Source organism: Salvelinus namaycush, chromosome 21, assembly GCF_016432855.1.
Source record: "Salvelinus namaycush isolate Seneca chromosome 21, SaNama_1.0, whole genome shotgun sequence".
NCBI lineage: Eukaryota > Metazoa > Chordata > Actinopteri > Salmoniformes > Salmonidae > Salvelinus > Salvelinus namaycush.
The window spans coordinates 25,940,869-25,959,012 of record NC_052327.1 but is presented as its reverse complement, the minus strand read 5'-3'; the positions used below and the strand labels follow the sequence as shown (position 1 = coordinate 25,959,012).

Below are 18,144 nucleotides of genomic sequence, written 5' to 3'. Positions count from 1 at the left end.
GTTTTGGTGTTTTGTTTCGTGTCAGATGCACTGATGGTGTTACATATAATTTGTGGCGTGTATCATGAGCAAAGTCATTGCCCTTTCACTTTTTCTAGCTATGAGAACAATGGCATGAGCATGGATTTATTTGTCATTGCTGTAGCGCATCAAAATAGCCTGCAAGCAGCCTACCAAATTTTGCACCCTGTCATTACAATGTAGAAAAATGTATCTGTAGTCCAAATCGTTCAATGGTCAGGCTATCCATATTACCGGTGCTTCATCTTATTATTTTTATTTCTATGGCGAACTCGCGGCCGCAATTTATGGAAATTACCAAAACTTGAGATAACAATAGATGGCAAATTCAAAGATACGGGTTTCCCCTATCCATCTGTGGCAGAGTTTTCCCTAAATGCTTATGACAAATCCAGCTCAAGAACCTGCTATTGCATAGCCAGCTGGCTAATCTTTTGAATACGGTGTAGCAACAACAGATAACATTAACTAGCTAGATAACATTAGCATGCTAGCTAACTACACTGACAGCTGTCAGTGCCCTACTTGTTATTTCTCCACTCCAAATGGAAATCACCACAACGTTCCCACCCCCTGCACCTGGTGTGTTTTACTATTCTTACTCACAACAATAAGTTGAGACCCTGACTGAGTTCCAATTAAAACATAATATATATTTTTTTTTGGGGGACCAGGGGCCCTAAGTGACCACATGGTTGTGTAGATGGGGTGCTAGAAGCGAGTGCAGGGTTTAAGGAGGAAAGGGAGAAGAAACAGAAGAGTGAGAGGCAGAGGCATAGCCTTGAATAAAAAATTACCACTTGGCAGGAGATGGAGGGAAAGTATTGTCAGATATTACAGAATTTTGATTCGTGTTTCTGAGTGTGTGTGTTTGTGTGGGAGGGGATTCTTGTACTACCAGCGAGGGACTCAACCAAAAGCATTGGCTCGTAAACAGTGACTAGCCTAAGGGGTTTATGAAACATCAGCCGTGCGTTTTTGGGAAAAACTGATGTTTTTATGTGTGTGTGTGAGAGAGAATTATAGAGAGGGTGGGAATTTGTTAAAATGCCAGCCAACCCATGGCTTCTTGTCTGTGTGTCCTTTTCTTGACAAATGTACAGAGTTACGTAACTTGATGATATTTACTTATGTTTGTTAGACTGCCACTAATACAGTCCTGGGTTTAAGTATCTGTCTGTCTTTTTTCTGTCTCCAGGGTATCCAAAGAGGTTGATGCTGACTCCAAGGAGGCCAAGAGCTTTCTGAAGGCCAAGGAGGAGACACCATATGTACAGACTGTACCCAGAAGATTTGAGCCCTCCTCCCTTGCCCCTGGACTGAGGTACATCCCCACCTAGTCACTACATCACCCAGACACCCACGCCTGTCTCTTAATATTTGACTTGTAGAGCGGTTAAATATCACTGTTTTTCCTTAATTAGCACTTTCATTTGTATAGGAACAGAGGTACTTCCACTGCTTAAAGCTGGAATCCTTAATGGTGAAAGAACCACGTCTGGTTGCGATATTACAACAATGAAGAAGTTATTGCAAATAACAAACATTGTTTTCCCCCTCGGACTTCATTGCGCACGATAGAAGAGCACAATATGTATTGCCATGGTTTTTCTGTCAGCTCGGCAACAAAAATAATAGTAACGGTGGTGGGGTGGCCAGTGGCGCTGTTTCTCCCTACTGCAGATTCCATCTTTAAGTTACAGTAATGCTAACTGCATAATGTGGTGTCAATTGTGTTTCCACAGCCATGTTTGAATAGTCTGTGAAAGGTGTGTGTATGTGTCTAGGACATGAGGGTATAATCCTTGCCGGTTTCACTCCATTGATTTCTGACAGCTCTTACAGAAAGCCTTTGATCCTGTCATTCCGCTCTTTCTGCTCTCGAGAAACCAGGGAAGGGGATTATTGCTCGCCTTTCACACTACTCTGATACAACTGGTTGTGTGTGAGGGAGAGTGTTAGAGTGCATTTTAGTAGTGATGGGGGGGAAATCGATATAGTTACATATCGCAATATTATTTTGGACGATATTATATCAATTCTTTGACTCCAAGATGGAGAACAAGCTATAGGTACCTTTTTTATGGTATAGTTAGAAAGCGCTAGTCGGCTGTACCTGCGCCAAAACTCTGGTATTGTTCATCTTCTCGCTTGGACTGCATCTTCTTTTTAAATAGTGATTCAACATATTTTCAGCACTTTTCTTTCCATGACTGGTGAAAACTCATTTTCTCATGCTCTCTTGTCTCTGCAGCAGACATATATAGTGAGCAATATGTTTGAACATCAAATCGCCATAAAACCGCAGTATCGAATCGCAAAACATATAGTATCGTGAAAATCGCAATACATATCGTATCGTGATAATATATTATCGTGAGGTCCCTGGCAATTCTCAGCCCTGCGTTTTAGTGTATGTGAAGTTGTGAATTCATGTTCCGTTCAAGCTTGCATGTTTGACAACAGTATTTTGGAGTAGTTGCACTTTGCACTGGATGTCAGGGGAAGGAGCTGTGAGTTTGAAGTGGATGTGTGTGTGTGTGTTGTAGCAGCAGGCGGTGCATCATGCATTGGTGCATCGTGTACTTATGGCTGCTTGGATAGTGTCTGTGCGTGTGTTGTGTATATGTTCTGTTTGTGCATATTATTTTGTGTGTGTAATGTGTGTGTGTATCATTGTCTAGCTATGACAGCTCCAGCTGCTCTCCTCTCCCGCTCCCCTGCATGTCAATACTTCCCTCTGTTGCCATGGTGTTTAATTTGCCGAGCGCATCTTTCCTCTGAGGCGGTGGCTTGTGTCCAGACAGGAAGTGATATTTTCCTTACAGGATGTACAGTGTGTCCAGAACCATTTCCTGTTGTAGAGGAGGAGAGGGTGGGCTTACCTATAGTACGACAACAGGAAGTAGCCGTCAGTCAGTTAGCAGCCCTCCCTTGTCATTCCTGTAGACCAGACCCATTAAGATAATTACCTCGCCTTAAAACCACATCACAACCTGCTGCATGGACAGGGCAAATGTTGTTTTATTTTGTTCTTATCAGCTCATAAGGCTCTCTGGATGTTGAGATAACGTTGCAGTGGCACACGCTGTGCTGTTACGGAGGTCCCATGGTGCTCTCTCTTTCCCATGTTACACCCACTAGTTTCCCGCCTTAAACAAGAGGCAAAAAAGTGTTGACTGCATTTTCCCACCCTTTGTCCCTCCATTATTTTCTCCATCTTCGGCTCTCCTGTCCTGTCTACACCCCATCTCACCACCTCTATCTCTCTCTCTCTGTCTCCTGAGTCCTATGTGATTGGAGTTAAGCCCCTCTCTCTCTCTCTCTCTCTCTCGTGTGATTTGAGGTTAGCAGTGTAGTGGAAGGCCTGAGTCAGCAGGACAGGCCCCAGACATGTGATCTCCATTGAGTTCAGCCTCTCTTAAATGAACACGTGCCTCCCTGCCATACTGTTCAGCTCTGTCTGTCTGAGCTCCTACTGCGCTGTAATGTGGCCCTGGCCTTCTGACTGCCATTACTGCGCACAAAAAACTGCTCTCTTGTCTGCTTTTTCATTCACTTTCTGTCTCCCTCCCTTCTCCCCTCTCTCAACCCCATCTCAATCTATTTTTCTCTCTTACTATCCCCACACCTTCCCTCCCTCTCTGTCTTTCTCTATCTAAATTTTATATAATTCTTCCTTTATAGATCTGTTCCAGGGAGGCACTATCAAGATAACTGTATTGAGACATATGAAATAAACACAATAAAGGAAAGATGGCTAAAATCAGAGCTCTGTGGTGCCTGTCGTTGCATAAGGCATCATAGTGGTGCACTCAGCTTTGGCAGTATCCAAATTGTAATACCTTCATACCGACCTTGTGCCTTACCAGGATATTTGGTAATATCAGCACTGAACACAAGGGGTGCTATTTTGAAACCCACCTTAGCCTCTGTAATCCGATGGTTAGCAATGCTAACAAGTACATGTAAAATCCCTGAGAATGTGCTAACTGAATGCTAACGAGCGTATTGCAAACATGTTATACAGTCTCTTACCTAAACTATTTGCAGGACAGCTCATAAAGTTTTACAAGTAACAAAAAATATGCTACTCACATTTTGCTGCACACACACAACAAATATTGGGCAGCAAGGCTCTTGATCCAGGACGCATTGGAGGCTCCTCAGAGGAGGAAGGGGAGGGCCATCCTCAGTGAATTTCATATATTTTTTTACATAGTGAAACATTAAAAAAGTTAGCCTTTTTAGAAAAAACTATACTAAATATATTCACGTCACCAAATAATTGATTAAAATTACAGTAGCCTCAACAGCACAGTCTGGGGTTGCACCATTATGTAGCCACAGGACAGCTAGTTTCTGTCCTCCTGTGGGTACATTGACTTCAATGCAAAACCTAGGAGGCTCATGGTTCTCACCCCCTTCCATAGACTTACACAGTAATCATGACAACTTCCGGAGGACGTCCTTCAACCTATCAGAGCTCTTGCAGCATGAACTGACATGTTGTCCATGCAATCAAAGGATCAGAGAATTAATCTAGTACTGAACGCATAATCTACAGCTAGCTAGCACCGCAGTGCATAAAATGTTGTGAGTAGTTGACTCAGCGAGAGAGCGAGCTATATATATATATCTTTCTTTTTTTTCACTTGCTTAGCTAGCGAATGCAGCTAGCTAGTTTAGCCCACTCAGCCTCTGTTTGAGCCGGGTGTTTATGTTAGCTAGCTGGCTATGGCTATTCAACACTGGAACTCTTCCAAGTCAAGGTAAACTTTTGGTTTTATTCATTTATTGCCACCGGGGCCAGCTGGTGTAACTGATAAACTACTTTCTGTATTCTGTACTGCATGATTGTAGCGGGTTTACTAACGCGTTAGTTCTAGTAGCTATGTTGACTATGACGTTAGCCAATATAGTGACAACGTTGTAGGCTGTGTGTAGCGGTTATGATATGAAGGGTTGGCTTGTTTTTTTGTGTTGTGCCCTGAAGTCCACAAACGAAGGGAAAATGTGAGAGGAGGAGAGCGCATAGATGCGAGAACGAGTTGTACAACAAGCAAAGTGATCATGCGGTTTGTTTGTGGCTGCTATGAAAGTGAACTGTGTTTGCGGGTGATCAGGGGCGTATGCATTCCACCGATTCTGTTGGAAAAAAATCTTAAACGGAAGCAAATGGAATGAAACAGGGATAAACATACCTGAATTTGTCCAATAGAAACGCTTGTTTGCAACTGTTGGACTAATGATTACGCCCTAGATCAGCTAGATGCAGGCAAGAGTGTGCAAGGCGATATTTAATGTGTCACTGTCTGTCACCTTGATTACTAAAAATGTTCTCTCGACCTGTTGTAGCAACCTTATGATGGGTATAGGGACAATTTTAGTATCAAGTAGTAGCCTAATCCTATCGATGTTACATTGAGCTGGTTGAATGGAATATGAAAGACAGTCATCCAATATGCTGTAATAGAAATAAGGTCATGCTCATCTTAAACGGCCCCGACTGCCACTACCAGGAGGGGCTTCTCTGCTGTTAGACTACCTCAGCTTGATTTTGGAAGAAGCTAGCCACTTAGCTAGATAGCTAACTAGACAATAAATTAGCAAACCAAATGCACAACTGCAGAGCATTTAGAACATTTTAGACAGTAAACTTAATAGTTATAAGATGTCTAGCTGGCAAACATATAGTTGTGAATTCCATACTGTAACTAGATCCCCTGGTGCGTGCTGCTCACAAGGCGGTCTCTCGTCGTTGTGTGCTTGTAAACGAAAACCACATGACTGGGGACTACCGGTAAGCTTCATAAAGAAAAATGATGTGGCAGGTGTAATGAAGAACGCAATCTTCTTTATCTCCTAATGTATTGCTCAAGTTGACTGCTGGTATTTACTTAAGAAGTACTTACAAATATTTTGATTTATAAAAAAAATTAAATGTTTTAAACGGTATTGAAAAACCATTTTGTGGCTATTTCCAAATACCCCGGTATACGGTATACCGCCCAAGCCTAGCACTCAACAAAAACACCAGCCAACATTTCATCAATCCTCCATCCCCCATCTAATTGAGAGCAGTTGTGTTCATAGATTTGATTGACCTGCTGTCATGCTCTGTGGGTACTCCTGTGTGTGTGTGTGTGTGTGTGTGTGTGTGTGTGTGTGTGTGTGGCATGGCTATAATCTGCCAGAACAGTGGTCCACAGCGGCATTGTGAAATACTGGCGGTTCAGGCTAAGTGCTATCGATTAGCATACCGCTGAGATTTAGAGCCGCTTGTTGGGAATTCTAGTGATTGGTTGATTGATTGCTCTCTGTCTCTGTGGTGTTACCTCACTACTCAACACCGGGTGACATTGATTCTGAACGTAGACGGGCACACACTCACGTACACATGCACGCACATCATCGCCACTGTGACACAACAGTAAGACTGTCTTCTCTAGACTTCCTAATGTTACTGTAGTCTTGTGTACACACACACACATTTGGATGTTGATAAATATATTTATTCCAGTTTTTCGCATTTCAAGTTATTACATATTTAATGATTTAGAATTTCAGACAACTTCAGACAAGGTCATAGCCATTTTTTACATTGTTCAGAGGATGTGCTTTTTAATCCTTATCCTGGGGACCCAAATAGGTGCACATTCCCACCCGCACCCTCATGCACCCAACCCCAATGAGAGGCTGAATGGTCCCCAGGGCCAAGAAGCACAGCTCAAAGGTACATGGACGGGTATGGTAGCAGATTCTCAGCAGTTTCAAATCAGTTCAACAGAATGGAGGCACATCAGATATTTGGAAAATAAATAATAATTACAAAAGCAGGTAAATTACCTGGAAAGTCTTGCCTCTGAAGGAGGGAGGAAATACATAATTTTTCCCTTTTTAAAATGTATCATATTTTTTTTCTAGTTTTAAAAAGTGAATCAAGTCCTGCAGCCATTGACTATGCGATGGTGGGTGACCCTCTTTCCACTCCAGGACTTTACATTTCCTGGCAAAGATAGTAGCAAAAGCAATTGCATCCTGCACTGCCCTGGACACCATTAAACCAGTAGGTGGTAGGCCAACAGAGGGCACAATTCTACATTGACTCAAAACCACAGACATTGTTGCAAAAACACTTGTCCAAAACACAACGATCTTGGGACAGGATCAAACATATGAAGAACTGTGCAGATGCAAAGTTTGGTAACATAATGATGGCACAGCAGCACAAACCATCATTCTGTTACCAAACTTTGCATCTGTTCTTCAAGTAAATGTGTTTTTGTACAATTTTCTGTGCATAGTTGTAAGGTTTGTTTAACTTTGCAATCATTGGTTTTTGTTTGACACACGGTCTCAGCATTATTCTGTTACCGTGGAATTGCCCTTCTTCATTAATGTAATTGTTAACTTCCCTCTCTTTGCTCCTGACTGTGACTGTCTCTCTATAAAATAAGCCTGTGTTATGGTGTGTGAGTATTTCAATGTGAACAGGGCAGTTGCATTGGTTGATATTTTCCTGTATTTTTGTGTGTATGACATATGTTCGGTGTGGGTGTGTGTGAATGTATTTGTGTGTGCACACGCACATGCTTCGTGAGAGAGTAAGTATGTCTGCAAAGGCTAATGATTTCCATATGTTCTCAGCTTAGAGGGCTGCTTTTCTAATTATAGAGGGACATCTCAGGGGCCTAAAAATAAACCTTTTCTTTGTTTTTACAGAGATGGAGAGGAAAGCTATCATACATTATGTCTGGCCTGACTCTACACCCAAGTCATACATTATAGGCATGTCTGTCTGTATTTTTGTGCACACACTTCTCAATTTAGTATGTGACTGAGTGCGTGTGTACACGTTTTTGCGTGTGTGTGAGTTCGAGCCTGACTGGAACATTTTGCTCCCAGATCAGAACATTCTCATGAATTCTACAAAGTTCTGCAGTGTTATTTTAAAGGGTCTCTGCTCAACTCTGATCTTAACTTTATAAATCGGGAAAGGAAAGCTTCTATAGGCCTACATCTAGAACAGTAGAGAGGGTGATGAGAGACTACCAGTGAGGTATGCTGCTGCGACAACAGTAGTAGTTTTCTCATCATTGGACTCTATGGCTGTGGACCATCCTCTGGAGCTCTGTAGCTCACTCATGTTTCCCATCTCGCTGAGAGCTCGGAGAGCAGGTTGCCCTCCAGGGGTGAGGGGTCAGGGGGTAAGTGGGGTCAGAGCCAGCAGCAGTAGGGACCAGGGACAGGGGAAGAGTGTGACTGAGGGAATTAATGAATGGTAATAGAGCAGAGATGATGAGTCTGCGGCGCTGTTAGTGAAGAGAGAGGTGTGGCAGACGACGAGTGCTCCCCAGATTTAGGAACATAAACTATTTTCCTTCATCATAGATGTGTGTGTCCTCTATTGCTGAGTGATTAATGCTTTTTGAGGTCGGTTTCGTTTCGATTTGTTTTTAAATCACGGATTTCGGTTTCGATATTTATTTATTTGACATTAAATCCGCTATGCGTTATGTGGGTTGAATACTCTAACAACACAGAATAAAACAATTCGTAAAAGTCCCCTGATGGTAGTGACTGTCCATTACTGATTATCACTTATTAACCATCATTTATTCACATTACTTTACTTTAATACAATATTTGAGTTGTTGTGTATATTATTTGATGAATTTATTATTTCATTCCAGGTCATCATCTCATCTCTATAGAACTGCTGCTTATATCTGTCTAACAAAATCACTATTTGGTAGTTCTTCAAATGCATACTTTAATGACTGCTGAATATCAACTATCAATCACTTAGATCATGTATTTTCAGGTAGAGAACTCGCGAAGCAAAAGCTGCTCTTTATATCACCTCATGCTCATGCATTCCTCTGTTTCTTCCGTAGCAGGTGTAAAAGAAAACACAGACCGGACAAGTAGATGCGAAATGGATTATGGTCATTTGTAGTTAATTACCATGTTTCATGCGTTAAACTACACTGTATATACAAAAGTAGGTGGACACCCATTCCAATAAGTGGATTCGGCTATTTCAGCCACACCCGTTGCTGACAGGTGTATAAAATCAAGCACACAGCCATGCATTCTCCATAGACAAACATTGGCAATAGAATGGCCTTACTGAAGAGCTCATTGACTTTCAACGTGGCACCGTCATAGGATGCCACCTTTCCAACAAGTCAGTTCATCAAATTTCTGCCCAGCTAGAGCTTCCCTGGTTAACTGTAAGTGCCGTTATTGTGAAGAGGAAACGTCGGGGAGCAACAACGGCTCAGCCGAGGAAGCGGTAGGCCAAACAAGCTCACAAAATGGGACTGCTGATTGCTGAAAGTGCGTAAAAATTGTCTGTCCTCGGTTGCAACACTCACTACCGAGTTCCAAACTGCCTCTGGAAGCTACGTCAACTCAAGAACTGTTTGTGTTCTCTGAAGTGATGAATCACGCGTCACCATTTGGCAGTCTGAAGGATGAATCTGGGTTTGGCGGATGTCAGGAGAACACTGCCTGCCCCAATGCATAGTACCAACTGTAAAGTTTGATGGAGGAGGAATAATAGTCTGGGGCTGCTGTTCATGGTTCAGGCCCCTTAGTTCCAGTGAAGGGAAATCTTAACGCTACAGCATACAATGACATTCTAGACGATTCTGTGCTTCCAACTTTATGGCAACAGTTTGGGGAAGGCCCTTTCCTGTTTCAGCATGACAATGCCCCCTGTGCACAAAGTGAGGGCAATACAGAAATGGTTTGTCGAGACCGGTGTGGAAGAACTTGACTGGCCTGCACAGAGCCCTGACCTCAACCCCATCGAACACCTTTTGGATGAATTGGAACGCAGACTGAGAGCCAGGCCTAATTGCCCAACATCAGTGGCGGACCTCACTAATGCTCTTGTGGCTAAACGGGAAAAGGTCCCGGCAACAATGTTCCAACATCCAGTTGAAAGCCTTCCCAGAAGAGTGGAGGCTGAATTAGCAACAAAGGGAGGACCAACTCCATATTAATGCCTATGAGTTTGGAATGAGATATTTGACCACATACTGTGTCCACATACTTTTGGTCATGTAGTGTATGTAGAATATTGGCCTGTTGGAAACAACAACTCCCTATTAAATTCGACAGTTCAGGCTGGATCTGATTTATCTCTAGAAAAACTGTGCAATGTGCGCATTGAGCTCACAGAAAAAAACGTAAGGAAATGGAATTCAAATAATTGAACCGATGTCGGTCAATTAAGTTGTTTTAAAAAAACAAAAAATAACCAACATTTTGGTGAATCGCTCAGCACTAGTGTCAACGCACCTAAGTGAAGGACCAGTCATGGTGTTATGTTTCAGCAGGGCTATCAGATGTGCCTCACCACCATAGGTTATTATGTCTGAGTGTTACACGTTGCTATGTTTGTAATGAGAGGGTGCTAAAAGATACTACCTTAAGTGGAGGAGCCTCATTCAGTTGCAGAGCAAAGAGCATCCTCACATACCAGTGAGACCTCTTTATAGAAACCTGCTGTACATGCACCATCTAGAATGCACGAGCTGTCTGTCGTATCTTATGTTGAGGTTTCTATGTTTTGGTAGAGTTCTGTGGTGTCATGATAACTGTTGAGGAGATTGACGTAGTCACCCGTAGAGAAGCATCTGTGTTTGCTGTGTGTACACACTGCCCGGTCAGGTGACCGGTGAGATGAAATGTCCATTGTATAGCTTTTAACCTCACCTTATATGGTTACACCACCTTATAACAACACTTTCTTTAATCCTCATCTTCTTTCATAATTGTGATTTATCAGGGTCATCACCTCTGTTCTTTTAAAGTGGTAATTTGTGCAGGAAGAATCAGATATGCATGGCTTTTCTATTGGCCTTGAGCTGTGAGAGGAGATCTACCAATGACATTTTAATGGGCACAAAGTGTATTATCCTTTCAAGGACTTCCTCCTGGCCTGGGTCTGCTGATGAGAGGATGAGGAGCAGCTGGGTACACCCCTTACAGGTAGGCAGCAGCCTTAGTATGTGTGTGTGTTTAGGGGTCCTGCATTCTCTCCCCGTGGCTACAGACATCTGGATGAGCCCTTCCACTCTCCCCGTGGCTACAGACATCTGGAGGAGCCCCTCCACTCTCCCCGTGGCTACAGACATCTGGAGGAGCCCCTCCACTCTCCCTGTGGCTACAGACATCTGGAGGAGCCCCTCCACTCTCCCCGTGGCTACAGACATCTGGAGGAGCCCCTCCACTCTCCCCGTGGCTACAGACATCTGGAGGAACCCCTCCGCTCTCTGTATTAATACACAATCTAAAGTGTAATTAATAACTTCACCATGCTCAAAGGGATATTCAGTGTCTGCTTTTAGATTTTTTTTTACCCATCTACTTAATAGGTCCCCTTCTTTGCAAGGCATTGAAAACCTCCCTGGCCTGAATCTGTGTTTGAAATGTACTACTCAAATGAGGGACCTTACAGATAATTGTATGTGTGGGGTACAGAGACGAGGTAGTCATTAAAAAATCATGTTAAACACTATTATTGCACACAGTAAGTCCATGCAACTTATTATGTGACTTGTTAAGCACATTTTTACTCCTGAACTGATTTAGGCTTGCCATAACAAAGGGGTTGAATACTTATTGACTCAATACATATCAGCTTTTCATTTTTTATTTGTAAAAACATTATACCACTTTGCCATTATGGTGTATTGTGTGTAGTAGTAGTAGTAGTAGTAGGCCAGTGACAAAAACATATCTAAATGTGATAGTAAGTTTCTGTGAATGTCCTCTCCTTGGCGTTGTTGTAAGGAAACCACTTGCACTACCTGTAACCTCTAGCACATCTTCAGGAGGCAGGTCTATGTGTAGCTGGCAGGGCTGGCTGAGGACAGGCTGAGCCTGAGTGAGGTTAAGCTATGGCTGTGGTGGTGACAGGCTGTAACTGCAACACTGGAAGGTGAACACATTGTGTCAGTGATGTGTGGGGAGCTGTGACAGGAGAGAGCTGACAGTCTCTGTGTACACATTAGCAACCAGTGTGCACACTGTGACTGCCACACACACACACACACAGCTCTCTAGCAGCCATTATAAGGTGTGGGTAGGTGGAAGCCCACTGGGTGGAGCGGAAGGTGGTGTTGTTAAAAGTATGTCTCAGGTTGTGTTTCACAGGACCTGATGCATCACACCTGCCTGTAGTGCGTGTGTGAAGTTCTTTCTTTCAGATGGTGCTTACGTTTGTGTTGAGGAGGCATCATTTTTGTGTTCTTACATGGGATTTGTTCGTTTTTTATTGGTTAGAGGCAGCCAGTGTTTTATGGATAAGAAGCAAGACAAGCACTCACCATGTAGATGTCTCAGTAGATTACACTCACCATGTAGATGTCTCAGTAGATTACACTCACCATGTAGATGTCTCAGTAGATTACACTCACCATGTAGATGTCTCAGTAGATTACACTCACCATGTAGATGTCTCAGTAGATTACACTCACCATGTAGATGTCTCAGTAGATTACACTCACCATGTAGATGTCTCAGTAGATTACACTCACCATGTAGATGTCTCAGTAGATTACACTCACCATGTAGATGTCTCAGTAGATTACAGAAGACATGTTGCAATGATGTTGCCGTGTCAGTGGATATGTCAGTATGAGTGTGTCTGCAGTACTGCATAGCATCAACCCACCAATGCACAATCCTGTAATCCCAAATGTTTATTTCCTGTTTGTACAGACAATGTCCACAGACACACACACACACACACACCTACCTGAGACACCCAAACCCTGAGCCACATTTCCCCAGACCTCCCTCTTTCCTTTTGAGTTGGTATGTTTGACAGTTTCCCTGGCAACCACAGCAGCAGAGGAACATGTGTGCTGGGGGGATCCTCTGGGAGTAAAGTTTTAACTGTTAGAGGTGCCCTGAGACCCCCATCCCCACCCTCTGGTTCAGGCCTAGTCTGTGTTAGAGGGCCTGATGAAAGAGGGCCTGATGCAACAGCACACTGGGGCCCACTGCTCTGACGTTCCCTTCTCTTTTTAGCTGTGGTCCAGCCTGACCTCTGGTGCTCTCTGTGTGTCTGCTTTTATGTCATTTCTCCAGACTAAAATGGCCTGAGATGTATTTCTGAATCACATAGTTGTCAGTCCTCTGAAGAGTTCTGGGCTAGTCTGCACTTTATTCCTGATTTGTTTAAACCATCTGGATTTTTACAGAAAGTCAGATTGAGAGAAACTGAGAGGGGAAATATTGAGTGGAACTCATGGAGAGGAGTACTGTATGAATAGCCTGTGTGAGAGCGAGCTAGAGGGCTGGTGAGTGTGTGTAAGTGTGGAGCGAGGCCCCCGTGGAGAGGCCCAGCAGGAGAGAGGAGATATTAACCAACGTGCTGTTTCGTTATTCACTTACGACACATCACAGCCAGACAGAGCAGCGCAGAGTAATGAGCTACTGCTGCAGGCACAGTGTGGCTAGACCTGTTTGGAGACAGAAGGGGCTGTGTATGTCACAGAGTGCCAGAGGGGACCTGTGGTGGTGTCCCAGGGGTGTGCCTGGCCAGGTAGGTCAAGGTTTGTGTGTGTAACCAGGTGGCAGTAGCCAGAGGATGGTTGGCCAGCTGACCTGGGGACAGGTGGCAGCAGTATAAGAGCCCCTCCACAGCAGGTGTTCCCTATTGTTCACCCTAACCTAGAGCTGTCACTCACTCACTGACTCACTTACTCACCCAGGGCAGGGCATGAGATACCAGCACCCCGGCAACACATTCCTGACTGGACCAGGCTTTGAAGATGGGAGGGATGGCGAGAGAGATGGAAAGAGAGAGGAAGGGAGGGATTTAATCTTCTGAGGAAAGTTCAAATGGGCATGTCAGAATACACACACACAAAATACGGTTGAGTCCATTTTGGCATCACTTCAGTCTCCTGAGTCTTGCACCAGAGAGAGAGTCTGTACTGTAGGCCAGTTGGAGGACAGAGTGGGGCTCGGGGCTCTGGTACGGCTGTTGTTGGCTCATTTAGTTTGATATTATGGGCTTGTTTTAATAATAAGGCTTTCAAAGGTCTCTATTCAAACTGTCAAGGCTGCAGTGGAATAAAGCCTTTAGCAAACCTACTCTACTGTCCCTATTCTGGTATCCAAAACACACTCAGAATTAAAAAATATATATACAGTGGGGCAAAAAAGTATTTAGTCAGCCACCAATTGTGCAAGTTCTCCCACTTAAAAAGATGAGAGAGGCCTGTAATTTTCATCATAAAATCACATTGTAGGATTTTTTATTAATTTATTTGCAAATTATGGTGGAAAATAAGGTGACACAGACATATGGTGACACAGACAACACAGAGTTACACATGGAGTAAACAATAAACAAGCCAATAACACAATAAACAAGTCAATGACACAGTAGAAAAAAGGCAATAAATAGGCCAATTTAGCAGATTAACCCTGGAGTGATATTTGAGCAGATGATGATGTGCAAGTAGAGATACTGGTGTGCAAAAGAGCAGAAAAGTAAATAAAATAAAAACAGTATGGGATGAGGTAGGTAGATTGGGTGGGCTATTTACAGATGGACTATGTACAGCTGCAGCGATCGGTTAGCTGCTCAGATAGTTGGTGAGGGAAATAAGTCTCCAACTTCAGTGATTTTTGCAATTCGTTCCAGTCACAAATGACGTGTTGGCTTTGGGGATGATCAGTGAGATATACCTGCTGGAACGTAATCACATGGTGCATAGCCTATCACTGACTGTCCACTGGCTAGAAGTTTGCGCTTGTAATGAAAGGATTGGGTTGTATTGGACCATTGTGATGCATAACCCCTCTTTTCTCTGGATACTGCTCGCTCTCCCTGGCTGATGTTAAGGTCCTCTCTGTCCTACCTGGCCACTGCTCCAGGAGCATTCCTACACATTTTTTCCCTGATATCTGGGTCATTCAAGCATCTCCCTGCTCCGTTGCCCAGACAGACCTCTCAGCACAGGTAAGACAGACAGGGGAAGTTTTAGGTCCACAACGAAGAGGATTTGACCATGGTGTTCTGGTCTGTAGTATAACAGAGCATAGTAGTCGTTATTCCTAACTAACCATCAGCACCCACTCTATTCTAGTGGTCCATTTGTTTGTTATGGGTGAATACTGGGGTCAGTCCCACTCTGGCAGCCCTCCCTGAGAAGGGGACGAATTTCTTCTGCAGAACAATGGAATGTGGTTGGGAGGCCGAGCTGAGGAATGTATTTCCTATTGAGGCAACAGTAGAAGAATAGAGAGGGTTTGTTTTGAGGAGCCTTTATGACGGCTGCATCCTGCCAGAGAGACGACCATGTCACAGTCCTGTCTGTCTGCAGGGGGTGGAGGAGGCTCTTAGCCCCACCTCTCCTCACCTTGCTTCGCCTTTTCTGCTCCTCTCCTTCCTTGTGCCAAGGTTGCAGAGCTGCGTGTGTGTGTCATCATTCCCATTTTGTTGTGTGTATTTATCGTGTGTGTACTGTGTACAGTAAGTGTGTGTGTCTTCATGCTCTGTGTGTTATCAGTCTCCCTGTTTGAGACAGCTATAGAGAGAGGCTCTGGTCATGGGAGACCTCAATCTTCAAATAAACTGGATTGTGATTACTGCCAGCCTCCTATCAGCCAGACCCTGTGTGTTTCCTCAAACAGGCCCTGCAGCCTGGGCAGTACGTTTAACATTCACCCCTGCAGCCTGGGCAGTACGTTTAACATTCTCCCCTGCAGCCTGGGCAGTACGTTTAACATTCACCCCTGCAGCCTGGGCAGTACGTTTAACATTCACCCCTGCAGCCTGGGCAGTATGTTTAACATTCACCCCTGCAGCCTGGGCAGTACGTTTAACATTCACCCCTGCAGCCTGGGCAGTACGTTTAACATTCTCCCCTGCAGCCTGGGCAGTACGTTTAACATTCTCCCCTGCAGCCTGGGCAGTACGTTTAACATTCTCCCCTGCAGCCTGGGCAGTACGTTTAACATTCTCCCCTGCAGCCTGGGCAGTACGTTTAACATTCTCCCCTGCAGCCTGGGCAGTACGTTTAACATTCTCCCCTGCAGCCTGGGCAGTACGTTTAACATTATCCCCTGCAGCCTGGGCAGTACGTTTAACATTCTCCCCTGCAGCCTGGGCAGTACGTTTAACATTCTCCCCTGCAGCCTGGGCAGTACATTTAACATTCTCCCCTGCAGCCTGGGCAGTACGTTTAACATTCTCCCCTGCAGCCTGGGCAGTATGTTTAACATTCTCCCCTGCAGCCTGGGCAGTACGTTTAACATTCTCCCCTGCAGCCTGGGCAGTATGTTTAACATTCTCCCCTGCAGCCTGGGCAGTATGTTTAACATTCTCCCCTGCAGCCTGGGCAGTACGTTTAACATTCTCCCCTGCAGCCTGGGCAGTACGTTTAACATTCTCCCCTGCAGCCTAGGCAGTACGTTTAACATTCTCCCCTGCAGCCTGGGCAGTACGTTTAACATTCTCCCCTGCAGCCTGGGCAGTACGTTTAACATTCTCCCCTGCAGCCTGGGCAGTACGTTTAACATTCTCCCCTGCAGCCTGGGCAGTACGTTTAACATTCTCCCCTGCAGCCTGGGCAGTACGTTTAACATTCTCCCCTGCAGCCTGGGCAGTACGTTTAACATTCTCCCCTGCAGCCTGGGCAGTATGTTTAACATTCACCCCTGCAGCCTGGGCAGTATGTTTAACATTCTCCCCTGACAGACACAAAGGCACAGAGAGAGGAGTGCTGCAGCCTGGCACACGACCCAGCCCACCACACAGGGACGGGGACAGGCTGGATAGAGTATCAGTTGAGCCCTGATGGTCTATTGATCCCCTGTCACAGCAGTTTGGAGCCTGGATTACAGTGGCGTTGTATAGGCATGTACTGTATGTGTCTATAGCTGCACTGTTTATCGTGCCTGTTCTCTAAGGAACTGCTTTGTGTCGCTTTCTAGTTTCTCCTTCATCCCTCTCACTCCATCCATCATTGGTCCTTTAATCAGGGGAAAACGACTGCCCCCTCATTGAAACCACGGAGGTTTAAGGCCGACCACGGTACTGCAGTTATTGTTAGCAGAACGGGATCCATCCCCCATTATAGTGAATGGAGAAATGGCAATCTTCGTGTAAGTAAAATGTATCAAAGACAGTCATGGTACCAATAATTGCTTCAAAATAAACTCCACAAATGTATTGTTAACAAACTATAGTTTTGGCAAGTTGGTTAGGACATCTACTTCGTGGATGACACAAGTCTTTTTTCCAACAATTGTTTACAGACAGATTATTTCACTTATAATTCACTGTATCACAATTCCAGTGGGTCAGAAGTTTAAAGGCACAGTCAACTTAGTGCATGTAAACAGCTTGGAAAATTCCAGAAAATTATGTCATGGCTTTAGAAGCTTCTGATAGGCTAGTTGACATCATTTGAGTCAATTGTAGGTGTACCTGTGGATGTATTTCACGGCTTACCTTCAAACTCAATGCCTCTTCGCTTGACATCATGGGAAAATCAAAAGAAATCCAAGACCTCAGACAAAAAAATTGTAGACCTCCACAAGTCTGGTTCATCCTTGGGAGCAATTTCCAAATGCCTGAAGGTACCACATTCATCTGTACAAACAATAGTACACAAGTATAAACACCATGGGACCACGCAGCCGTTATACCGCTCAGGAATGAGACGCGTTCTGTCTCTTAGAGATGAACGTACTTCGGTGCGAAAAGTGCAAATCAATCCCAGAACAACAGCAAAGGACCTTGTGAAGATGCTGGAGGAACCAGGTACAAAAGTATCTATATCCACAGTATAACGAGTTCTATATCGACATAACCTGAAAGGCCACTCAACAAGGAAGAAGCCACTGCTCCAAAACTGCCATAAAAAAGCCAGACTATGGTTTGCAACTGCATATGGGGACAAAGATTGTACTTTTTGGAGAAATGTCCTCTGGTCTGATGAAACAAAAATATAACTGTTTGGCCATAATGTCCATCGTTATGTTTGGAGGGGGAGGCTTGCAAGCTGAAGAACACCATCCCAACCGTGAAGCACGGGGGTGGCAGCATCATGTTGTGGGGGTGCTTTGCTGCAGGAGGGA

The 18,144-nt window shown here is 44.3% G+C and overlaps 1 protein-coding gene across 3 annotated transcripts in view; it reads left to right on the top strand.

The window, feature by feature from the left end:
* The window catches only part of LOC120066245 (craniofacial development protein 1-like), a 49,822-nt gene that overhangs the window by 3,268 nt on the left and 28,410 nt on the right, over positions 1–18,144 (top strand). Inside the window, exons 5-7 of one of the 3 annotated variants that reach the window (XM_039017484.1) lie at positions 1,220–1,345; positions 10,965–11,028; positions 11,132–11,405. In XM_039017484.1, the coding sequence (XP_038873412.1) occupies positions 1,220–1,345; positions 10,965–11,028; positions 11,132–11,344 (403 nt within the window). In that variant the 3' untranslated portion in view covers positions 11,345–11,405. Of the gene's footprint in view, positions 1–1,219; positions 1,346–10,964; positions 11,406–18,144 lie in introns of those variants that run through there. The other 2 variants (XM_039017483.1, XM_039017485.1) reach the window with 2 other exon arrangements.